Genomic DNA, 21,234 nt, shown 5'->3' on the forward strand with positions numbered 1-21,234 from the left:
ACATACAGGTGGACCAAATGAACTCATCAGCAGCGTACCTGTTTGGTGGAACCCCTGCAGTAAGCCTACTGGATCTCCGGAGGTCCTGGCTATCTGTTACGACCTGACTCTCTCCACTAGGAACTGCCAGTCTGGATTCATCCACCACAATAGGAGGTTCGGGTGTGTCCGAGGGCCCCTCTCCATTACGGGCTGGCAATGGTTCTGTGACAGTGCCTTCATCACCTGAAACCTGGGAGGCTTCTTCAGTGTTGGGAGCAGTCCACCAGTCTTCACCATAATCTCCATCAGAGATAACAAGTTCTGAGTATGGGGCAGGAGGAGGTGTCCTCTGAACAGGTGCGGGATCTTTGGAACGGCATGGCCGTAACATATTCCTATGTAGAGTCCGTGAAGCAAATTCCTCATTCTCAACCTGCACTTCGTAGACCGGACCATTAGGGTACACTCTCTTGATCACTTTATACGGCTGTACTTCCCAACGCTCACTCAACTTGCCTCTGGGACGTTTCTCTCGTACCAGTACCCGATCCCCAGGCTGCAATGGAACCTCCTGAACTGGAGGACGGTCTGTATGAGCTCTCTCCTGTAACCGCTGACCTGCCAACCGGCGAATGGTCTGGAGACGCCGACGGTGTTCTTTCACCCATGAGGTGGTTGATCGCTCTATTAGGTCTTCTGGCTGTTCTAGGTTTAATTCCACGATCTCTCGACCAGCCCTACCGAACAGTAACATGTATGGGGTGTAACCGGTGGTGGTGTGGACACGATTATTGTAAGCCCAGACTAATTCTGGCAGGTAGTCAGGCCAGTGTGCCCTCTTGTCTTCCTCTAGCGTCCTCAGCATTTGCAGCAATGTGCGGTTAAAGCGCTCACAGGCTCCGTTTCCTTGGGGATGATAAGGAGTTGTCCTGGATTTTTCAATGCCGTACAGTCGATGTAGCTCTTCCATCACTTTTCCTTGAAAGCACGCCCCTTGATCTGAATGGATCCGCTTTGGACACCCATAGACCCGAATGAAGTCTTGACAAATGGCTCGTGCAGCGGACTCGGCCGTCTGGTCCCGAGTTGGGGTGACTACTGCAAACTTGGAGAAGTGGTCGATCATGACCAGGCAATACTGTGGACCTCTTGACGATTGTCCCACAAGAAGATAGTCTATCATCAACACTTCCAGCGGTTCTGTGGTCTGGATGGACTGTAGGGGTGCTCTCTGTTCTGTACTCTTCGTGAGTTCACACACTCGACACTGTCGGCAAACTTCTTCAACTGTGGCCTCCAGTCGCGGACAATACACATAACGCTGCAGCCACTGGTATGTCTTGACTGGCCCGAAGTGAGCTCCAAACTCATGAGCCTCTTTGGCTATCTCCCGTGCCATTCTTCTGGGTATCACTACCTGCCACCTCGCCTCTAGGTCGGCAGGCTGTTGCCACTTGCGGAACAAAACAGCTCCATGCACTTCCAGTCTGTCCCATTGATGTAGAACGGACTTCATCTCGGCATCCAGATCAGTCCTTTCTTCTTTGTTGGGTTTCCTGCACTGGGTTACCCAGCTTTTCATTTGCTGCAGTCCAATGTCTTCATCTTGCAATCTGCCCCATTCTTCATTAGTTCTCCCCAATGCTTTGGGTAGCTTACGGGCCTCCCCACTTGTCTGGGCCGCGACTGTTGGGGGAGCGAACTTGCGGAAGTCAGGAGTTTCATCTTCTTCCTTTTGTTCATCCATATCCCCTACTGGAGTTTCAAAAGTAACCCTCGAGAGACCATCAGCATTAGTGTTCTCTGTAGCGGAGCGGTAGCGAATTGAGAAGTCATACTTTGCGAGGCGAGCCGCCCAGCGTTGCTCCAGGGCTCCCAACTTGGCCGTACCCAGATGGGCCAGGGGATTGTTATCCGTCCGTACGAAGATCTTAGCTCCTGTCAGATATCCTGCAAATTTCTCCGTCATAGCCCACACCAGGGCAAGGAGTTCCAGCCGGAAGGAACTGTAGTTATGGGGGTTTCGCTCCGTATCTCGCAAGGATCTACTGGCATAAGCGATCACTCTCTCATGTCCATCCTGTACCTGCGACAGGACTGCCCCAAGTCCGTAGAGGCTGCCATCAGTAGCTAAGATGAATGGTTTATCAAAATCGGCATAAGCCAAGATGGGGGCCGATGTCAGGGCTTCTTTCAGGGCCTGGAAGGCCTCTTCCTGTTTCTGTCCCCAGGGGATACTTTGGCCCTTGGGTTGCCCAGCCGTTCCTCTCAACAACTCATTCAGAGGGCCCGCTATTTTTGCGTAGTCTTTGATGAACCGCCGGTAGTACCCAGTCAGTCCCAGGAAGGCCTTCAACTCACGCAGTGTTCTCGGCACTAGCCATTGTCGTATTGCAGCCACTTTGTCTTGGGACGGTAGCACTCCGTCTTGGGACACCCTATGGCCCAGGTACTCGATCTCCCTCTTGAAGAGATGACACTTCTTTGGCTTTACCTTCAGGCCATGGGATCGCAGTCGCTCGAGTACCTGCCCTAGCCGATTCAAGTGTTCTTGAAAAGTAGCAGAGTATACGATGATATCGTCTAGGTATATCAGAGTGGCTTCAAAATTCAGGTCTCCCAGGCATCTCTCCATCAGCCGCTGGAAGGTTCCAGGGGCATTAGTCAGTCCGAATGGCATCCTGTTGAATTCAAATAACCCCATGGGGAGTATGAATGCTGTCTTTGCCTTGTCCTGCTCAGCCACTGGTACTTGCCAGTACCCACTTGCTAGATCCAGGGTGGAGAAGTATTTGGCTCGTCCTAGAGCCGTCAGAGACTCCTCGATGCGTGGCAGAGGATATGAGTCTCGCGCAGTGCAAGCATTCAACCGCCGGTAATCCACACAAAATCGAATAGTGCCGTCCTTCTTCTTGACAAGCACCACTGGGGCTGCCCAAGGGCTCTGGCTTCCCCGCACCACTCCGGAATCTATCATCTGTTTCAATAGCGTCTTCACTTCCTGGTACAACTTGGGCGGAATCTGTCGATATCTCTCCCGAATTGGTGGAGTGTCCCCCGTCGGTATCTCATGTGTGATAGCATTCGTGCAGCCAAAGTCATCGGCGTGGCGGGCAAACGCAGCCTGATTCTCCCACAGCATGGTTTCAACTGCTCGCTGTTGGTCTAAACTGAGAGCCTTAACATCTATCTCCATTTGATCCAAGATGGTTCCCCCATTCCATTCTGGGGTCGGCGCCTCTTCTGCACTGGCAGTAACTGCCAGGGTCCAACCAGCATCCCCTACCGGAGCTAGAGTCACTTCTCTCTGACTCAGGATTTCTCCCTGATGTAGGTACACACGAGCCAGTTCCACCCCTGGCGTCAAGGGAACTTCTAGATATCCCACATTCACAGCTCTTATGGGTACTCGTCCATTCTGGACCACTCCCAGTGTCCGGGCCACCAGGACGTCCTGACCCAGCTCTCCTAGGCCTGTTGGTTCAACGAACACCTCCATGCCTTCAAGATTACGGAAAGTTCCCACGGGTAACGTCAGCACGGTCTCCCGACCAGGGGGAAGGGTGAAGGTAGCCTTTCCTGGCGCTCGGATCGTTCCCACCGCCTGGTGTGCTGGTACACTTTTCTGTGTTCCACAAAAACGGATTAGCCGTTGAAATGCTTTCTGGGTAGGTTTGTGCGGGGTGGCTTGTTTCCAGTAACCCGGCCCCCGTTTGGTGAACATGATCTGATCCAATTCTCGCAGGATATTCATGCCCATTATCACCGGCACATCTTCTTTGAACGTTTCGGGGACCAACAAGATACCTTTCCGCCCCACTTCCTGTCCACACAGCCGTACATTCATCCACACGACCCCTGTGACAGGAATCTGTTGTTGGTTAGCCGCTGTAACCCGGACCAGTGTCTCTCGTTCTGGCTTGGCCAGCGCTTGAAAGTAACGGTAGAAGAATGACTCGGGCATAGTTGTCACCTGAGACCCAGTATCCACTAAGCAGTCGACAGGAACACCTTCGAACTCAGCTCGTATAGTGGGGCACCCTGCGACCAGGTGTTCGGAGCTTTGCTGGGTAACTTGGCTCTCCACCTCCCCTGCAGTACGCCCCACTACTGCAGGGGTCGGTAGTTTAACGGCGGCTCTTGGCGTCCAGCTGGATTATTCCGACACTCTCTGGCGAAATGTCCTAGATCTCCACACCGCCAACACTGTGCCCCTTGACGGCCCACTTTTAGCCTGCGAGTGGGAGGTGCCCTCAGAGCTTGGCTGGATGGCCCCACTGAAGGGTAATGAGGGGCTTGATGGTATGGTAAACTAGCATAAGGGCATTCGGGTGTAGGAACCCATGGAGTCGCCTGATAGGTTTGTTGTCGGGCTGGATAGGCAGCCTCAGTAGTATGGCGCGACTCTATCCGTTTCTCCAGGTGTGTCAACTTTTCGTGCATGGCACTCAGGGAGCTCTGCAAGTCTTGTACCACTCTGACCAGGGCTTCCTCATTTCTTGTAACCCCGGGGGGTGTAACGGTCTGGGTCCGTATTACTCCAGAAGCATAGCTGTCTTCTTTGTTTCGCGTCACGGCCTCTGCCAAAATTTGTCGAAAGGTTAGGGTAGGGTCTACTCTGACTCGTTCCCGCAGAGCCTGTTTCAGGGGATTGCTGTAGAGCCCCAGAATAAATTGTTCCCGCAGTATCCGGTCTATGGGTCCCATGCCAGTAACCCCATCTGCCTCTTTTTTTTGTACCTCGGCCAACACTTCCTGTAGGGCTGTAGCGTACTGAGAGACACCTTCGTCTTCCCGTTGAATCCGGTAAAAAAACTTCGCCCGGAGGTGCCCTGCACTGGCTGTTTCCCCATATATTTCTTCCAGGAATCTCACCATCTCTTGCAATGTATTGCGCGTGGCTTCTGGTTGTAGGAGAACATTTCTTCGGGCCTCACCCTCGAGAGCGGCCAAAGCAATTTCTACTTGTAGTTCTGGGCTGACATTGTAAATCCTAACAGCACTCTGTAACCTTGTCACCCAGTCTGACAGTGTCATGTTCTGGCCATCAAATTTGGGTAGCAAGTTGAACAACGTGCCAGTAGGAAGGGCCCTTGCAAGGGTTCCACCATTGCCTGAGGTACTCACATTAACATCATGCACATTGCCTTCAGCCGCCTCCATCTCTGTGACTGTACCCTGCTCGCAGCGCCACTTGTAACGGTCAGCAGAGGAAGAGACCGTAGAGCAGGACTCAAGTACAGTGCAGCAGACAAGGAGGCTGAAGTAGAAACCGGCTTTATTAAAAGAGAACTCTAACTGCCGGAGAAGCAGATTTACAATATGAACAGCTTGGGAATTCACAATAAAGATAATGGAAATTTGCATAAAGAACACAAATGAATCACAAACACAAGTACAGACAATAGCAGGCTACTCTCTTCTAGGTAGTCCTATCTGTCCCCGCTACCCGGGGTGCACCTCTACGGTGCACTAAACTAAATCCTATTCCACTATGTCCTAGCTCAGGTTAGCATCAGTGCACTCACAGTTCGGTGTCAGGCACATGCAGGCAGATACAGTCTGGGTCCCGATCTGGTTGCTTGCTTGCTTCAGCGTGGCTCAGCTCTGGCCTCTCTTTGTAGTCTCTGTAACTCTGGTTAGAGATAATCAGCAGCTCTGGACGTGTAATCAGGCAGGGCCTGGAATTCACTCACAGTTCCTCTGGTAAGTGCCTCACACTACAGCAGACTGCACACAGATACTGTGTCACAGCAGGCAGGGAGAAATCGCTCTAATCTTCCCTGTGGATCTCCCTCTCAGTGCACAGCGTCCTTCTTCCTGTGTACTCAGACACCTTCAGCCCAGGCTCTCTGCTCTGCCCGGGAAAAACACTTAACTCCTTGTCCTCTGGAAACAACTCCTCTGACTGTCCTACTCAGCCACAGTGGCCTCTGGTGGCTGGAGGGAAACATGACAGTCTGCTATATATATGTGTTGGAAATGTTGCTGGATGATCAGGGCTGCCTCTTACACATATATGGGCAGTCCCGATGCATCTGGGGTGTTCCCAGCGGTGGGGCTTATATGCCCAAATTTACCAACTGTCTATCCTCTCTCCATCTTCTGGAGTGTAACTGTTGTATTATGTATGGACGGGGATGTTAAACATTTTTGTAACCTACTTTACTAGTGAAAGATGTTTCTTTTTTCTAGAAAGCAGGGTGTAAGAGTATTTTTAGTGAAGCTCTAACTGAGCGTTAGTAAGGAGAGTCTGTCTTCAGTCTTCAGTGTTGGAACTGAGCGCTGAAGACGCCTGAGTGTGACATACAGAGGCTTCCAGCTTGCCTCTTGTCACTACCCCCGTCTATGGCTACTGTATATGCTCTCTATCACTGCCCATCACCCTGCCTATCTGACTTGTTACACACAGGGGTCTTCAGTGCTCAGTACAACTTTGAAGACTGGAGACAGATTCTCCTTAGCTTTATTCTGAAGAATAGAAACATCTTTCCCTAATAAAGTACATTACAAAAATGTTTACTATCCCTGTCCCTACACATTATTAAAAATAAAGCAACACCGCCTGCCATTGGCTGCCCCCCGACACTGGATGATTTCATGCGTGTGCAGAGAAAAGCAGCAGCGGCAGTGCGAGGACCAGGAGCGGCACCGGAAGCGGGGACCAGGGTAAGTATATTCCATGTGGGGTGCCCGGCACATGAGGTGACATTTTATACTCTTGGAGACCCTCTTTAACTGATGGTTAATGAGACCACAACACTTTCCTTTCTGTTTTAGGCCATGATCTACAACAAAATCCTCAAGTTGTCCACCTCCAACATGTCCATGGGAGAGATGACCCTGGGGCAGATCAATAACTTGGTGGCCATTGAGACCAATCAACTGATGTGGTTCCTCTTCCTGTGCCCAAATCTGTGGGCAATGCCTGTTCAGGTACAGCTTCCAAGTAAGGGAATCTTTAATAATGGGGCAAAATGAAAATGAGCTTAAAGGGAACCTGTCACATTGAATATGGTGGTTGAGCTGCAGGCAGCATGTAATAGAATGATATAGGATAAACCAGGCACTCAAGTATGGAGTAAATTGATAAGGATATTTATTCCCACAATGACAATAAAATATAACAATAAAATTCACCAATAAAAATCACTAATAAAACATTATAAAACACTTTAAACCGTAATAGCAGCAATATAGGACATGTGCACTAGATAGCAGCAATAGACATATGCATTAGTTGATATATAGCAGCATTGGACATATGTGGCTTGTAGATACTGAAGTCGTTGGGTTCAGAAAACAAGGAAAACGCTGAAAACCCGTAGTTGATAGCAAAGTCTTATAAGCGCTTATTTGGTTTCGATACTACTGAATTTGCACAGCGGTGGCGTCCCACCGATTTGAGCAACTCTGTTGCTTAGTTTTACCTGGCCAGTAGTCTTTCTTTCTCCTACGTCCGGATCTGTGGAAATTCGCTGTGAGCGCGGTGTCACCTGGATATCCTACTCACCGAAGCAATGTCCGTGGCTTTATTAGGATTCCTCCGGTGTTCGTCGCTCTTAGTCACAGCTGATGAATTCTTGGAAGTCCAGGGGAGCTATTTTTCCAGCATGCCGGTACAGGGTATTAGACCATACGCGTTTCGGGGTTCTCTGAATGACCCCTTCCTCAGTGGTAACCCTGAAGAGCTTCCCCACATCCTTTTATATGAAATCTTGGAAAGAAGCAAGATCCGGACAGGATTTCGTCGTGCCAAAATGTGGAAAACTGGATTTGTCCAATGAAATCATTATATGCGTTTTCCCTTGTGCGATTCCTATGGTCTGGTTTTTGCTGCGTTTTTTTGTAATAGATTGCGTTTTATGTTCCACTGCTATTTAAATGTAAAATAAATCATATGCCACATGATTTCAGTTACAATATAATACAAAATATATAAAAATGTGAAAAATGTGAAAAAAATCTAAAAATATACATATATATGTATATATATATATATATATATATACATAAAAACGACCACATCACAAGTCTCTTTATTCCTATACTTATTAGACAATATTTTGAGGGAGGGGGAGAAAATTTCAAGGGTCTTGGGATCACAAGAAACCAAAAAGTTCCCAGTCAGCGTTCAGTCCTTGTGGGACTAGGGAACCAAAGTCAAATATAAACTTGGATTCCACCCTTGACATCTTTTTTTATCAAATCTCCCCCCCCTCCACTCTGGTGTCACCATTGTTAGAGCTGCGTAGGTGAGACCTGTTGGATCGCTATTATGACATAGCTTAAAATGCCTTGAGACAGTGTGATTTTCATAGCTTTTACGGATATTTGCTATATGCTCTGAAATCCTTGTCTTAAGGCACCTTTTTGTACGGCCAATATATTGCTTTCTGCAAGGACAAGTTAACAGGTATATTATATTTCTACTGTTACATGTCAGAAAAGTTTTGATTTCATACACATATCCATTACTGGTTGAGGAAACTTTAACTGTCTTTCTTTGAAAGTTTGTTATTTTGCAGTTTGGACAAGTTCTGCATCTGAAAAAGCCCTCAAAACATAGCCATTGTTTATCCTTTTTTTGGAGTTATTTTTAAATGTTTTAATCGTAGGTGCAACTTTTGAACCTAGATTATTGGCACGAGTATAGATTATTTTTGGTTTTGTCGGCATCAATGGTCCTATGATTTTATCTTTCTGCAGAAATGACCAGTGCTTAACAATGATGGTTTCAATCTTTTTGTACTGGGTGTTAAAGGGCAGAATTATCTGTAACTCCCCACATGTCATACCATCACTACTTAATGCAACTGGTTTCTCTGCAAAAAAATCTCGTCGATCTAAATTTTTTACTTTATTCAGGGCTTTTTCGATGCAGTCATTTGGGTAATCTTTTTCGACAAACTGCTGCTTCAGTATTTCGGCCTCATTTTCAAATATCTCATTCTTCGTGCAATTCCTCTTGAGGCGCCTGAATTGGCTTGTTGGTACATTAAGCAGCCACCTTGGGAGGTGGCAGCTTGAATGTAAAATAAAATTGTTCCTGGCTGTAGATTTATAATAAGTACTACAGCTCAGTTTATCCCTATCAACATCAATCTTCAGATCTAGAAATTCAATCCCTGTTTTACTCAGGTTCGCTGTAAACTGAAGGTTCTGATCGTTTAGATTGATGTTCGACAAGAAGGAAACCAACGCCAAATCCGTGCCTCTCCAGATAAAAATCACGTCATCTATGTACCGCTTCCAGAGCACCAGATCCACACCCAGTATTGGCTGAATATATTCATCCTCCCAATTCGCCATAAAAAGATTTGCGTAGCTGGGTGCGAACCTGGTGCCCATCGCGGTACCAGATTCCTGTAAAAAGAATTCTGTGTTAAAAGCAAAATAATTGTGCTTCAATATAAAATTCACTGCTTCTAAAATATATTCTATTTGTGCTACTTTAAAATGACCACTCTTGTCAAGTTGAGATCTCAATGCCGCAAGTCCCTGATCATGCCTGATGGATGTATAAAGGGATCGGACATCGAGAGTCCCCAATGTCCAATTCTCTTCTACCATTAATTCCTCTAGTATTTTTACTACCTGTGTGGTATCTTTTAGATAAAATTTTGTTTTTTTAACTACCGGTTGCAATTGGTGATCCACATATTGGGAAAGGTTGGCTGTGAGGGAATTAATCCCCGAAATTATAGGGCGGCCAGGGGGATTAGTAAGGCTTTTGTGTATCTTCGGCAGATAGTAAAATACAGGAAGTCTACACTGTGTACTTAATATAAAATTAGCCTCACTTTCTAGTAAAATGTTTCCCCTTATACCTTTTTCACATAATTGTTTCAATTGCGGATAAAAATCATTAGTAGGATCAGCCCTTAATTTAGTATATACATTTGTATCCAACAGTTGTCTCTGGCATTCTCTATTGTAGTCATCAGTATTTAGGATTACTATCGCACCGCCCTTATCGGCGGGGCGTATAGTAATACCATCATCCTTCTGCAACTGTTTAATTGCTGCAATCTCCTGATTGGAGAGATTCGATTTTTTATTGTTCTTTGCACCTCCTAAAATTCTAATATCCCTTTCTACATTCTTCCTAAATGTTTCAATCTCTGGACTGATCTCATTTCTGGGATATTTAGTCGACCTGGCTTTTAATTCTGTATGAATAAAGCCAGATGTTGCCTGAGATTGTGATGTGATAGGATTCTTCATAAAATACTTTTTAAGACAGATTTTCCTTACAAATTTTTCTATGCCCACATAGGTATCAAATTTGTTTAGCCGCGTACTTGGGGCAAATTTGAGGCCCTTGTTTAATAAGGATATTTGGGATGATGTTAAATTAGCTCCACTCAGATTGATGATAGAGCTTGGTGATAGTGTTGCTGAATCTAATATCTGTGTCTGTATCTTTCTCTTTGCCCTTCGTGTCTTTCTTTTGGTCTTTGATAGTCTGGTATCCAATCTAGTGACCTGTCTGGTGTTCTGTTGTGCCTCCAATGTGAGTTGGGATTCGGGGGTGTCCAATTCTGTGTGGTATGCTTGTTCCGTAAATTGTACGTGTGTTGGGCAGGTGGATCTAAGTGATGCACTCTCTTCGGGGAGTGTTGTATACGTTGTCGTACATTCTGAGTTCGGTAATGTGCAGGGCTTTGATCTAAAAAAGGTTCCCTGCTCAATACTTCATATTTATTTGAAGTTTTTATATTAGTGTCTAAATTAGTGTCTATTTCTTCTATAGTATTTCTGTGCGTTTCTTTGTGTTTATTTTTCCCTTTTACTTTTGAATGTTGTACAGTGATTTCTTTTGCCTGCACTATCTCGCTTATATGTTCCCTATCATTAGCTGAGTGTCGTCTACTATGTTTTTTCATTTTTTTATCTATTATTTCTTGTTCCAATTTGTCTATATTTTTACAGATCCTTTGTTGCCAATTATTATAATCCTCATTTTTTGGAAACATTTCAACTTTATCTTTAATCTTCATAATTTTTCCAGATAATTCGTCTAAGATCTGTACCCGTCTCTTGATTATTAGTTCCATTAATAAAATAGACTGGTTTTTAAGTAATTGATCCCACTCTGTATTAAACTTGTCTTCACAGAGATCTTGTGCTGGAGTCTTTGAGAGCTGTAGTCCCTTCGGGATAATCCCATTCTTAATATACTGTGTAAGGGATTTAATCTCCCATTGTTGTTTTATTTGTTTCAACAATAGGGTTTCAAGCTCTCCAAAAACTCCCGCTACAGACTCTGAATAGCATGATCTGTCATCAAAGCTAAAAGAATCTATCAGTTGTTTTTTTGTCTCAATAAAACTCCATATATCCATGTTCTCAGCTGAGGAGCTCATCAGAAGAGGTGGATCAAGTAAAATCAAAGTGCAGTATCTGTGGATCACTGCAGCTGAGTAATGGATTTAAGGTGCTCTTGGTTTATGTGACCCACCCAGTCACAGAAAGGGATACAAAATGATATAGGATAAACCAGGCACTCAAGTATGGAGTAAATTGATAAGGATATTTATTCCCACAATGACAATAAAATATAACAATAAAAGTCACCAATAAAAATCACTAATAAAACATTATAAAACACTTTAAACCGTAATAGCAGCAATATAGGACATGTGCACTAGATAGCAGCAATAGACATATGCATTAGTTGATATATAGCAGCATTGGACATATGTGGCTTGTAGATACTGAAGTCGTTGGGTTCAGAAAACAAGGAAAACGCTGAAAAACCGTAGTTGATAGCAAAGTCTTATAGCATGTAATAGAGCAGGAGGAGCTGAGCAGACTGATACAGTATATAAATTTATCGGAAAAGATTCAGTATAACGTGTACTTTTCTCATTTAATTTCCTGCCCATTCTGGTTTGTGACATCAAGGAGGCGGTGACAGTGACAGCCATGACTGTGTATACAGAGATAGCTGTCAGTCACTGATAGGACCGCCTCACAGCGAATGGGCAGGAAATTAAATTAATAAAATACACGTTATACTGAATCTTTTCCGATAAAACTATATATCAGTCTGCTCAGCTCCTCCTGCTCTGTAACAATGTTCCTGCATTGCACTGCATTTTCATGGTGACAGGTTCCCTTTAAAAAATATAAGCAAATGTAAAATTATGATTTTTGGTCACAGTGTAATTATATTACTATTATATTGTGATGTCAGTAACAGGTGGCGGGGCTGTGACAACCTCTCAGACATGATATAGAGGCTGGTTGTCAGCAGTAATAGATGGAATAGCTGTTACTGTAGTATAAGGTGTGTGGATCTCATGTCTGATCACAATGTAATTATATTACTATTATACTCAGTGATGTCAGTAACAGGGGGCGGGGCTGTGACAACCTCTCAGACATGATATAGAGGCTGGTTGTCAGCAGTAATAGATGGAATAGCTGTTACTGTAGTATAAGGTGTGTGGATCTCATGTCTGATCACAAGTGTAATTATATTACTATTATATTCAGTGATGTCAGTAACAGGGGGCGGGGCTGTGACAACCTCTCAGACATGATATAGAGGCTGGTTGTCAGCAGTAATAGATGGAATAGCTGTTACTGTAGTATAAGGTGTGTGGATCTCATGTCTGATCACAATGTAATTATATTACTATTATATTCAGTGATGTCAGTAACAGGGGGCGGGGCTGTGACAACCTCTCAGACATGATATAGAGGCTGGTTGTCAGCAGTAATAGATGGAATAGCTGTTACTGTAGTATAAGGTGTGTGGATCTCATGTCTGATCACAGTGTAATTATATTACTATTATATTCAGTGATGTCAGTAACAGGGGGCGGGGCTGTGACAACCTCTCAGACATGATATAGAGGCTGGTTGTCAGCAGTAATAGATGGAATAGCTGTTACTGTAGTATAAGGTGTGTGGATCTCATGTCTGATCACAGTGTAATTATATTACTATTATATTCAGTGATGTCAGTAACAGGGGGCGGGGCTGTGACAACCTCTCAGACATGATATAGAGGCTGGTTGTCAGCAGTAATAGATGGAATAGCTGTTACTGTAGTATAAGGTGTGTGGATCTCATGTCTGATCACAGTGTAATTATATTACTATTATATTCAGTGATGTCAGTAACAGGGGGCGGGGCTGTGACAACCTCTCAGACATGATATAGAGGCTGGTTGTCAGCAGTAATAGATGGAATAGCTGTTACTGTAGTATAAGGTGTGTGGATCTCATGTCTGATCACAGTGTAATTATATTACTATTATATTCAGTGATGTCAGTAACAGGGGGCGGGGCTGTGACAACCTCTCAGACATGATATAGAGGCTGGTTGTCAGCAGTAATAGATGGAATAGCTGTTACTGTAGTATAAGGTGTGTGGATCTCATGTCTGATCACAGTGTAATTATATTACTATTATATTCAGTGATGTCAGTAACAGGGGGCGGGGCTGTGACAACCTCTCAGACATGATATAGAGGCTGGTTGTCAGCAGTAATAGATGGAATAGCTGTTACTGTAGTATAAGGTGTGTGGATCTCATGTCTGATCACAGTGTAATTATATTACTATTATATTCAGTGATGTCAGTAACAGGGGGCGGGGCTGTGACAACCTCTCAGACATGATATAGAGGCTGGTTGTCAGCAGTAATAGATGGAATAGCTGTTACTGTAGTATAAGGTGTGTGGATCTCATGTCTGATCACAGTGTAATTATATTACTATTATATTCAGTGATGTCAGTAACAGGGGGCGGGGCTGTGACAACCTCTCAGACATGATATAGAGGCTGGTTGTCAGCAGTAATAGATGGAATAGCTGTTACTGTAGTATAAGGTGTGTGATCTCATGTCTGATCACAGTGTAATTATATTACTATTATATTCAGTGATGTCAGTAACAGGGGGCGGGGCTGTGACAACCTCTCAGACATGATATAGAGGCTGGTTGTCAGCAGTAATAGATGGAATAGCTGTTACTGTAGTATAAGGTGTGTGGATCTCATGTCTGATCACAGTGTAATTATATTACTATTATATTCAGTGATGTCAGTAACAGGGGGCGGGGCTGTGACAACCTCTCAGACATGATATAGAGGCTGGTTGTCAGCAGTAATAGATGGAATAGCTGTTACTGTAGTATAAGGTGTGTGATCTCATGTCTGATCACAGTGTAATTATATTACTATTATACTCAGTGATGTCAGTAACAGGGGGCGGGGCTGTGACAACCTCTCAGACATGATATAGAGGCTGGTTGTCAGCAGTAATAGATGGAATAGCTGTTACTGTAGTATAAGGTGTGTGGATCTCATGTCTGATCACAGTGTAATTATATTACTATTATATTCAGTGATGTCAGTAACAGGGGGCGGGGCTGTGACAACCTCTCAGACATGATATAGAGGCTGGTTGTCAGCAGTAATAGATGGAATAGCTGTTACTGTAGTATAAGGTGTGTGGATCTCATGTCTGATCACAGTGTAATTATATTACTATTATATTCAGTGATGTCAGTAACAGGGGGCGGGGCTGTGACAACCTCTCAGACATGATATAGAGGCTGGTTGTCAGCAGTAATAGATGGAATAGCTGTTACTGTAGTATAAGGTGTGTGGATCTCATGTCTGATCACAGTGTAATTATATTACTATTATATTCAGTGATGTCAGTAACAGGGGGCGGGGCTGTGACAACCTCTCAGACATGATATAGAGGCTGGTTGTCAGCAGTAATAGATGGAATAGCTGTTACTGTAGTATAAGGTGTGTGGATCTCATGTCTGATCACAGTGTAATTATATTACTATTATATTCAGTGATGTCAGTAACAGGGGGCGGGGCTGTGACAACCTCTCAGACATGATATAGAGGCTGGTTGTCAGCAGTAATAGATGGAATAGCTGTTACTGTAGTATAAGGTGTGTGGATCTCATGTCTGATCACAATGTAATTATATTACTATTATATTCAGTGATGTCAGTAACAGGGGGCGGGGCTGTGACAACCTCTCAGACATGATATAGAGGCTGGTTGTCAGCAGTAATAGATGGAATAGCTGTTACTGTAGTATAAGGTGTGTGGATCTCATGTCTGATCACAGTGTAATTATATTACTATTATATTCAGTGATGTCAGTAACAGGGGGCGGGGCTGTGACAACCTCTCAGACATGATATAGAGGCTGGTTGTCAGCAGTAATAGATGGAATAGCTGTTACTGTAGTATAAGGTGTGTGGATCTCATGTCTGATCACAGTGTAATTATATTACTATTATACTCAGTGATGTCAGTAACAGGGGGCGGGGCTGTGACAACCTCTCAGACATGATATAGAGGCTGGTTGTCAGCAGTAATAGATGGAATAGCTGTTACTGTAGTATAAGGTGTGTGGATCTCATGTCTGATCACAGTGTAATTATATTACTATTATATTCAGTGATGTCAGTAACAGGGGGCGGGGCTGTGACAACCTCTCAGACATGATATAGAGGCTGGTTGTCAGCAGTAATAGATGGAATAGCTGTTACTGTAGTATAAGGTGTGTGGATCTCATGTCTGATCACAGTGTAATTATATTACTATTATACTCAGTGATGTCAGTAACAGGGGGCGGGGCTGTGACAACCTCTCAGACATGATATAGAGGCTGGTTATCAGCAGTAATAGATGGAATAGCTGTTACTGTAGTATAAGATGTGTGGATACCATGTCTGATCACAATGTAATTATATTACTATTATATTCAGTGATGTCAGTAACAGGGGGAGGGGCTGTGACAACCTCTCAGACATGGTATAGAGGCTGGTTGTCAGCAGTAATAGATGGAATAGCTGTTACTGTAGTATAAGGTGTGTGATCTCATGTCTGATCACAATGTAATTATATTACTATTATATTCAGTGATGTCAGTAACAGGGGGCGGGGCTGTGACAACCTCTCAGACATGACATAGAGGCTGGTTGTCAGCAGTAATAGATGGAATAGCTGTTACTGTAGTATAAGGTGTGTGGATCTCATGTCTGATCACAGTGTAATTATATTACTATTATACTCAGTGATGTCAGTAACAGGGGGAGGGGCTGTGACAACCTCTCAGACATGATATAGAGGCTGGTTGTCAGCAGTAATAGATGGAATAGCTGTTACTGTAGTATAAGGTGTATGGATCTCATGTCTGATCACAATGTAATTATATTACTATTATAGTCAGTGACGTCAGTAAGAGGGGCGGGGCTGTGACAACTTCTCAGACATGGTATAGAGGCTGGTTGTCAGCAGTAATAGATGGAATAGCTGTTACTGTAGTATAAGGTATGTGGATCTCATGTCTGATCACAATGTAATTATATTACTATTATACTCAGTGATGTCAGTAACAGGGGGAGGGGCTGTGACAACCTCTCAGACATGGTATAGAGGCTGGTTGTCAGCAGTAATAGATGGAATAGCTGTTACTGTAGTATAAGATGTGTGGATACCATGTCTGATCACAATGTAATTATATTACTATTATATTCAGTGATGTCAGTAACAGGGGGCGGGGCTGTGACAACCTCTCAGACATGACATAGAGGCTGGTTGTCAGCAGTAATAGATGGAATAGCTGTTACTGTAGTATAAGGTATGTGGATCTCATGTCTGATCACAATGTAATTATATTACTATTATACTCAGTGATGTCAGTAACAGGGGGAGGGGCTGTGACAACCTCTCAGACATGGTATAGAGGCTGGTTGTCAGCAGTAATAGATGGAATAGCTGTTACTGTAGTATAAGGTGTGTGATCTCATGTCTGATCACAATGTAATTATATGATTTTATTATGATAATATTTAGTGATGTCAGTAACAGGGGGCAGGGCTGTGACAACCTCTCAGACATGGTATAGAGGCTGGTTGTCAGCAGTAATAGATGGAATAGCTGTTACTGTAGTATAAGGTGTGTGATCTCATGTCTGATCACAATGTAATTATATGATTTTATTATGATAATATTTAGTGATGTCAGTAACAGGCGGCGGGGCTGTGACTACCTGTATGGATCTCATTACCAGGGGATGAATGATGAGTTTGTTCTGAGGTTCTTCTATAGATTATTCTGGTTCTTTTTGACTCTTGGTCTTTGTAGATTATCATGGGGGTCATCCTCTTATATAAGCTGCTGGGTGTCAGCGCTCTGGTGGGTGCCGCGGTCATCCTCCTTCTCGCTCCGGTACAATACTTCATTGCTACGAAGCTGGCGGAGGTTCAGAAGAACACACTGGTAAGTGTGGACCCTGGGCCCCAGCTGATGTCCGTCAGACTTTGTGGTAACAGATCATTCTTTGTCACTTCAGGATTATTCCACCGAGAGGTTAAAGAAGACAAATGAGATTCTGAAAGGCATTAAGCTGCTGAAGCTGTACGCCTGGGAGAACATCTTCTGCTCCAGCGTGGAAGAGACCAGGATGAAGGAGTTAACCAGTCTGAAGACATTTGCGCTTCACACCTCCCTCTCCAGTGCGTGCCAGGACTTGGGGAGCGGGGGCTTCAGTCTTACAATGTTCAGGGGTGACGTTAGGGACTAACACATCAGGGGCTGAGACCTTAGGGCTCTGTTACACAAGCGGGTCCCTTGCAGGAATCACGCTCCGTGTAAGAGAGGAAAGATGTGTTCTGGACTTAGGAAACGCACAGCATTAAGCTACATTCACACGACCGTATGTGTTTTGCGGTCTGCAAATTGCGGATCCACAAAAAAAAGGAGGATGTCCGTATGGCATCCGTTTTTTTGCGGATCCATTGTAACAATGCCTATCCTTGTCCGCAAAACAGACAAGAATAGGACATGTTCTATTTTTTTTTGTGGGGCTACGGAATGGACATACGGATGCGGATAGCACACGGTATGCTGTCCGCATTTTTGTTGCGGACCCATTGAAATGAATGGGTCTGCATCCTATACGAAAAAAAAAAACGAACGGACACAGAAACAAAATAGGTTTGTGTGAATGTAGCCTTAGGGCTCATTCACACGGCCGTAGATGGGCCGTTCCGTGCATTGGGAACTGCAATTTGCGGTCCCCAATGCACGGGCAACCTCCGTACGGCCACCGGGATGAATCCAGATCCATTCAACTTGAATGGGTCTGCATTCGTCTGTTCTGCAAAAACATAGGACATGTTCTATCTTTTTGCGGAACGGAAGTACGGGACGAAACCCCATGGAAGCACTCCGTAGTGCTTCCGTAGGGTTCCGTTCCGTGCTTCCGTTCCGCACTGCTACGCATCTCTGAATTTGCGGACTTATTCAAGTGAATGCAGAATGCACATGGAACGGTGTCCGTTTATTGCGGATCCGGAAACAGAACCCATATGTTCGTGTGCATGAGGCCTCATGATGAGTGATAATGCTGTGTGCCTCTGCGTCACCTTTCTGTAACAGAATCCTACTGACAGCTTTATGTCAGTATGATTCCCTTGCACCTTTACACAGGCAGATTGTTGGGAACGAGCATTGACAGGAACGTTGGTTCCCGATAATCTGCCCGATTGTCTGGACATGTAAATCCACCATTGGAGGCCCCGTACACATCAGATAACCCGGCCAGAAGTGTCGGATTTGGTTAACGATAATCTTATTTGCAAGGGGACCTTTATTTTAGGGTCATAGGCAGCAGGGGCTACATCCTTAAAGCGTGCGGAGGTTGTGCCAGGGGTTGCAGTATTGTCAGGGACTTGGCGTCACCACCTCGTGATGCCCATTATTACAGCAGTCTGAGCACAGAAAACACGGAAGTGTCAGGAAACATTGTCATGTGAAGATCATGGGGAAATAGTATGTGAAGTGAGAGCAAATGATGGGTGTACGTGGTTCGGGAGGGGGGAGCGCTACAGCCTGGGATTACATTCTGCTGATGACTTGCGGATGCTCAGCAGGGACCGCACATCTCCGAAAGTGGGTCATCAGAACAAATGGGAATATATAGGAAGCTGGAGCGCCCTGCAGGGTGAGGGGGATGTAGTGTCTCATTATGTCCATGTATAGAAGAAGCTGGGAGGGGGTAAGGGGCTGGGGCTCAGGAAAAGTTAATATTGACCCTTCACAGACCAGTATGTATTCTAAAGGGATGGTTCTGCTCACCTGAGCCACTACTGGTGATCTCTATTATAGAGTGGATCCATCTCTCAGCTGCACTGGATCCTATGGAGTCTATAGGCTGTATTAAGGAAATCCTGACTCTGTTATGTGTTGGTAGAGGGTAATCTGGATTTGGTCATTTGGAATAGAGCAGTCTGCCAGTGCATGCTGGGAGCTGTAAGTCTAAAGCAGCTGTAGAGCCACAGACCCCTGCCCTCTAAAGCCTGTAATCTTCTGTATTTTGCAGTATTCATGAACGCAGCCATCCCCATAGCGGCCGTGCTGGCGGTAAGATCAGATTCTTTTACTGTGATTTATAATGATCCTATACTCTGAGACCTCCTACGTGATGGATTATCAGACACTCTAGAACAGGCATGCTCAACCTGCGGCCCTCCAGCTGTTGCAAAACCACAACTCCCAGCATGCCTGAACAGCATACAGCTATCAGCCTACAGCGGGGCATTGTGGGAGTTGTAGTTTTACAACAGCTGGAGGGCCGCAGGTTGAGCATGCCTGTTCTAGAATATAGGAGTATACATCTGGATCAATACATCAGGAGTCATGTAGGGGCTTTACAATGGTCACTCATCAATACTCATCTGTTGGGGCTCATTTACTTTCCTGTACGGCTAAATTCAATTTATTGTTAATGACTCCAAACACACTGACCTCTGACCCCCCCTACACCACCACCACCAATGGTATAACACTGATCCTGCGGCTCCTTCTCTACCCTGATATCTGCCTTCAGGGGTGAATTAGGAAGCCTCCATACATATTAGACGGTCAGCTGGACCTGTCGGTGCATTTGGCCAATAGTTTTCTATTGAAGGGACCAGCGACCAATGGCACTCCGGCTGCTCTGAAACTACAACACCCAGAATGCTCCATTCATTTCTATGGGAGTTTAAGAACAGCAGAGCAAGTGTGCATGCTGGGAGTTGTAGTTTCACAGCAGCTGGAGTAACAAAGGTTGTTGACCCCCTGTTCTAATGTGTATGGCCATATTTAGATATGGTCTAATAGCAGAATTGTGACTGCAGCTCTGAATGTCATTGGGGTCCAGACATCTGCTAGTGTACTGTGTGTTATATGGAGGGGCACCCTGTAAAAGTAGGGGTGAAAGTAAAGCTACCTTTGATGCAGAGAAGATGATATATTATTTAGTGATGTCCTCTGTTGTTGCGTTTAAAGGGGTTTCCTTGTATATAGTGCTATGACCTTTGGATAAGATGGGGCATAAAGCATTCTCTGTTGGGCAGAACAGGACATGTCCATACAGCCTCTCCATATAGAAATGAATGGGAGTTATGAACACTTGTCAAGTGAAGGCCCCCAGAGACCCAGTGACATCCTCTCATTATGGGGATCTCTAGCAAGTTCCTCCTGCTTTGCTCGGATTGTGTAAAATACTGGTTTCTTGTGTGATCCTCAGACATTTGTGACCCACGAATATGTGGAGAGCACGACCCTGACTCCGGCCAACGCCTTTGCATCCCTGTCGTTATTCCACATCCTAGTCACTCCACTCTTTCTGCTGTCCACGGTGGTCAGATTTGCCGTGAAGGCGCTTGTCAGGTGCGTCATTAGATTCCTTATTGTTATAAGTGACTCGTAAATAACAGTTATGGCCACTGGGGGCGCTGTTCTGTGATTCATGATGCTAAAGGTGGACTCCACCCAGAGATTCTCCTAGAAACATTTTGGATGGAGTCTTCCCTTGACTACTCACATAAAGTGTCCGCCTTGGCCCATCAATTTGTTTTTTAATGTAAATAGATCCAAAACTCTCCCCTCTTATAATAGATTTGTATAACGGTCAGATCTGGTTTTCTGAGGTCATCAGATCTTATATGTAACATTTCACCTTTCAGTCGGACATGTAAGTCTGTCTCGGCTTTTTTCCCTCCAGCGTTCAGAAACTAAACGAGTTCTTCACAAGTGACGAGATCAGGGACGACAGTGCAAGGAATGGAGACTCCCCTGCCCTACTGGATGCCTGCAGGAAACATCCTGGAATTGTATGTACCGTGCTCATCGCACTGAGGTCATCAGTGACACTGCCGTCTATAGATGTCACCACTGCAGAAACATAATGTAACTAATGAAGTGTAGATAG

General features: G+C 44.8%; 1 protein-coding gene across 10 annotated transcripts in view; it reads left to right on the plus strand.

The window, feature by feature from the left end:
- Positions 1-21,234, plus strand: part of ABCC9 (ATP binding cassette subfamily C member 9) — an 88,552-nt gene that overhangs the window by 24,099 nt on the left and 43,219 nt on the right. For all 10 annotated transcript variants that reach the window (XM_044281515.1, XM_044281513.1, XM_044281514.1 and 7 more), the window contains exons 9-14: positions 6,763-6,918; positions 17,121-17,255; positions 17,329-17,491; positions 19,360-19,400; positions 20,551-20,693; positions 21,028-21,136. In XM_044281515.1, coding sequence (XP_044137450.1) covers positions 6,763-6,918; positions 17,121-17,255; positions 17,329-17,491; positions 19,360-19,400; positions 20,551-20,693; positions 21,028-21,136 — 747 coding nt within the window. The remainder of the gene's footprint in view (positions 1-6,762; positions 6,919-17,120; positions 17,256-17,328; positions 17,492-19,359; positions 19,401-20,550; positions 20,694-21,027; positions 21,137-21,234) is intronic.

Source organism: Bufo gargarizans, chromosome 2 (genome assembly GCF_014858855.1).
Source record: "Bufo gargarizans isolate SCDJY-AF-19 chromosome 2, ASM1485885v1, whole genome shotgun sequence".
Taxonomy (NCBI): Eukaryota; Metazoa; Chordata; class Amphibia; order Anura; family Bufonidae; genus Bufo; species Bufo gargarizans.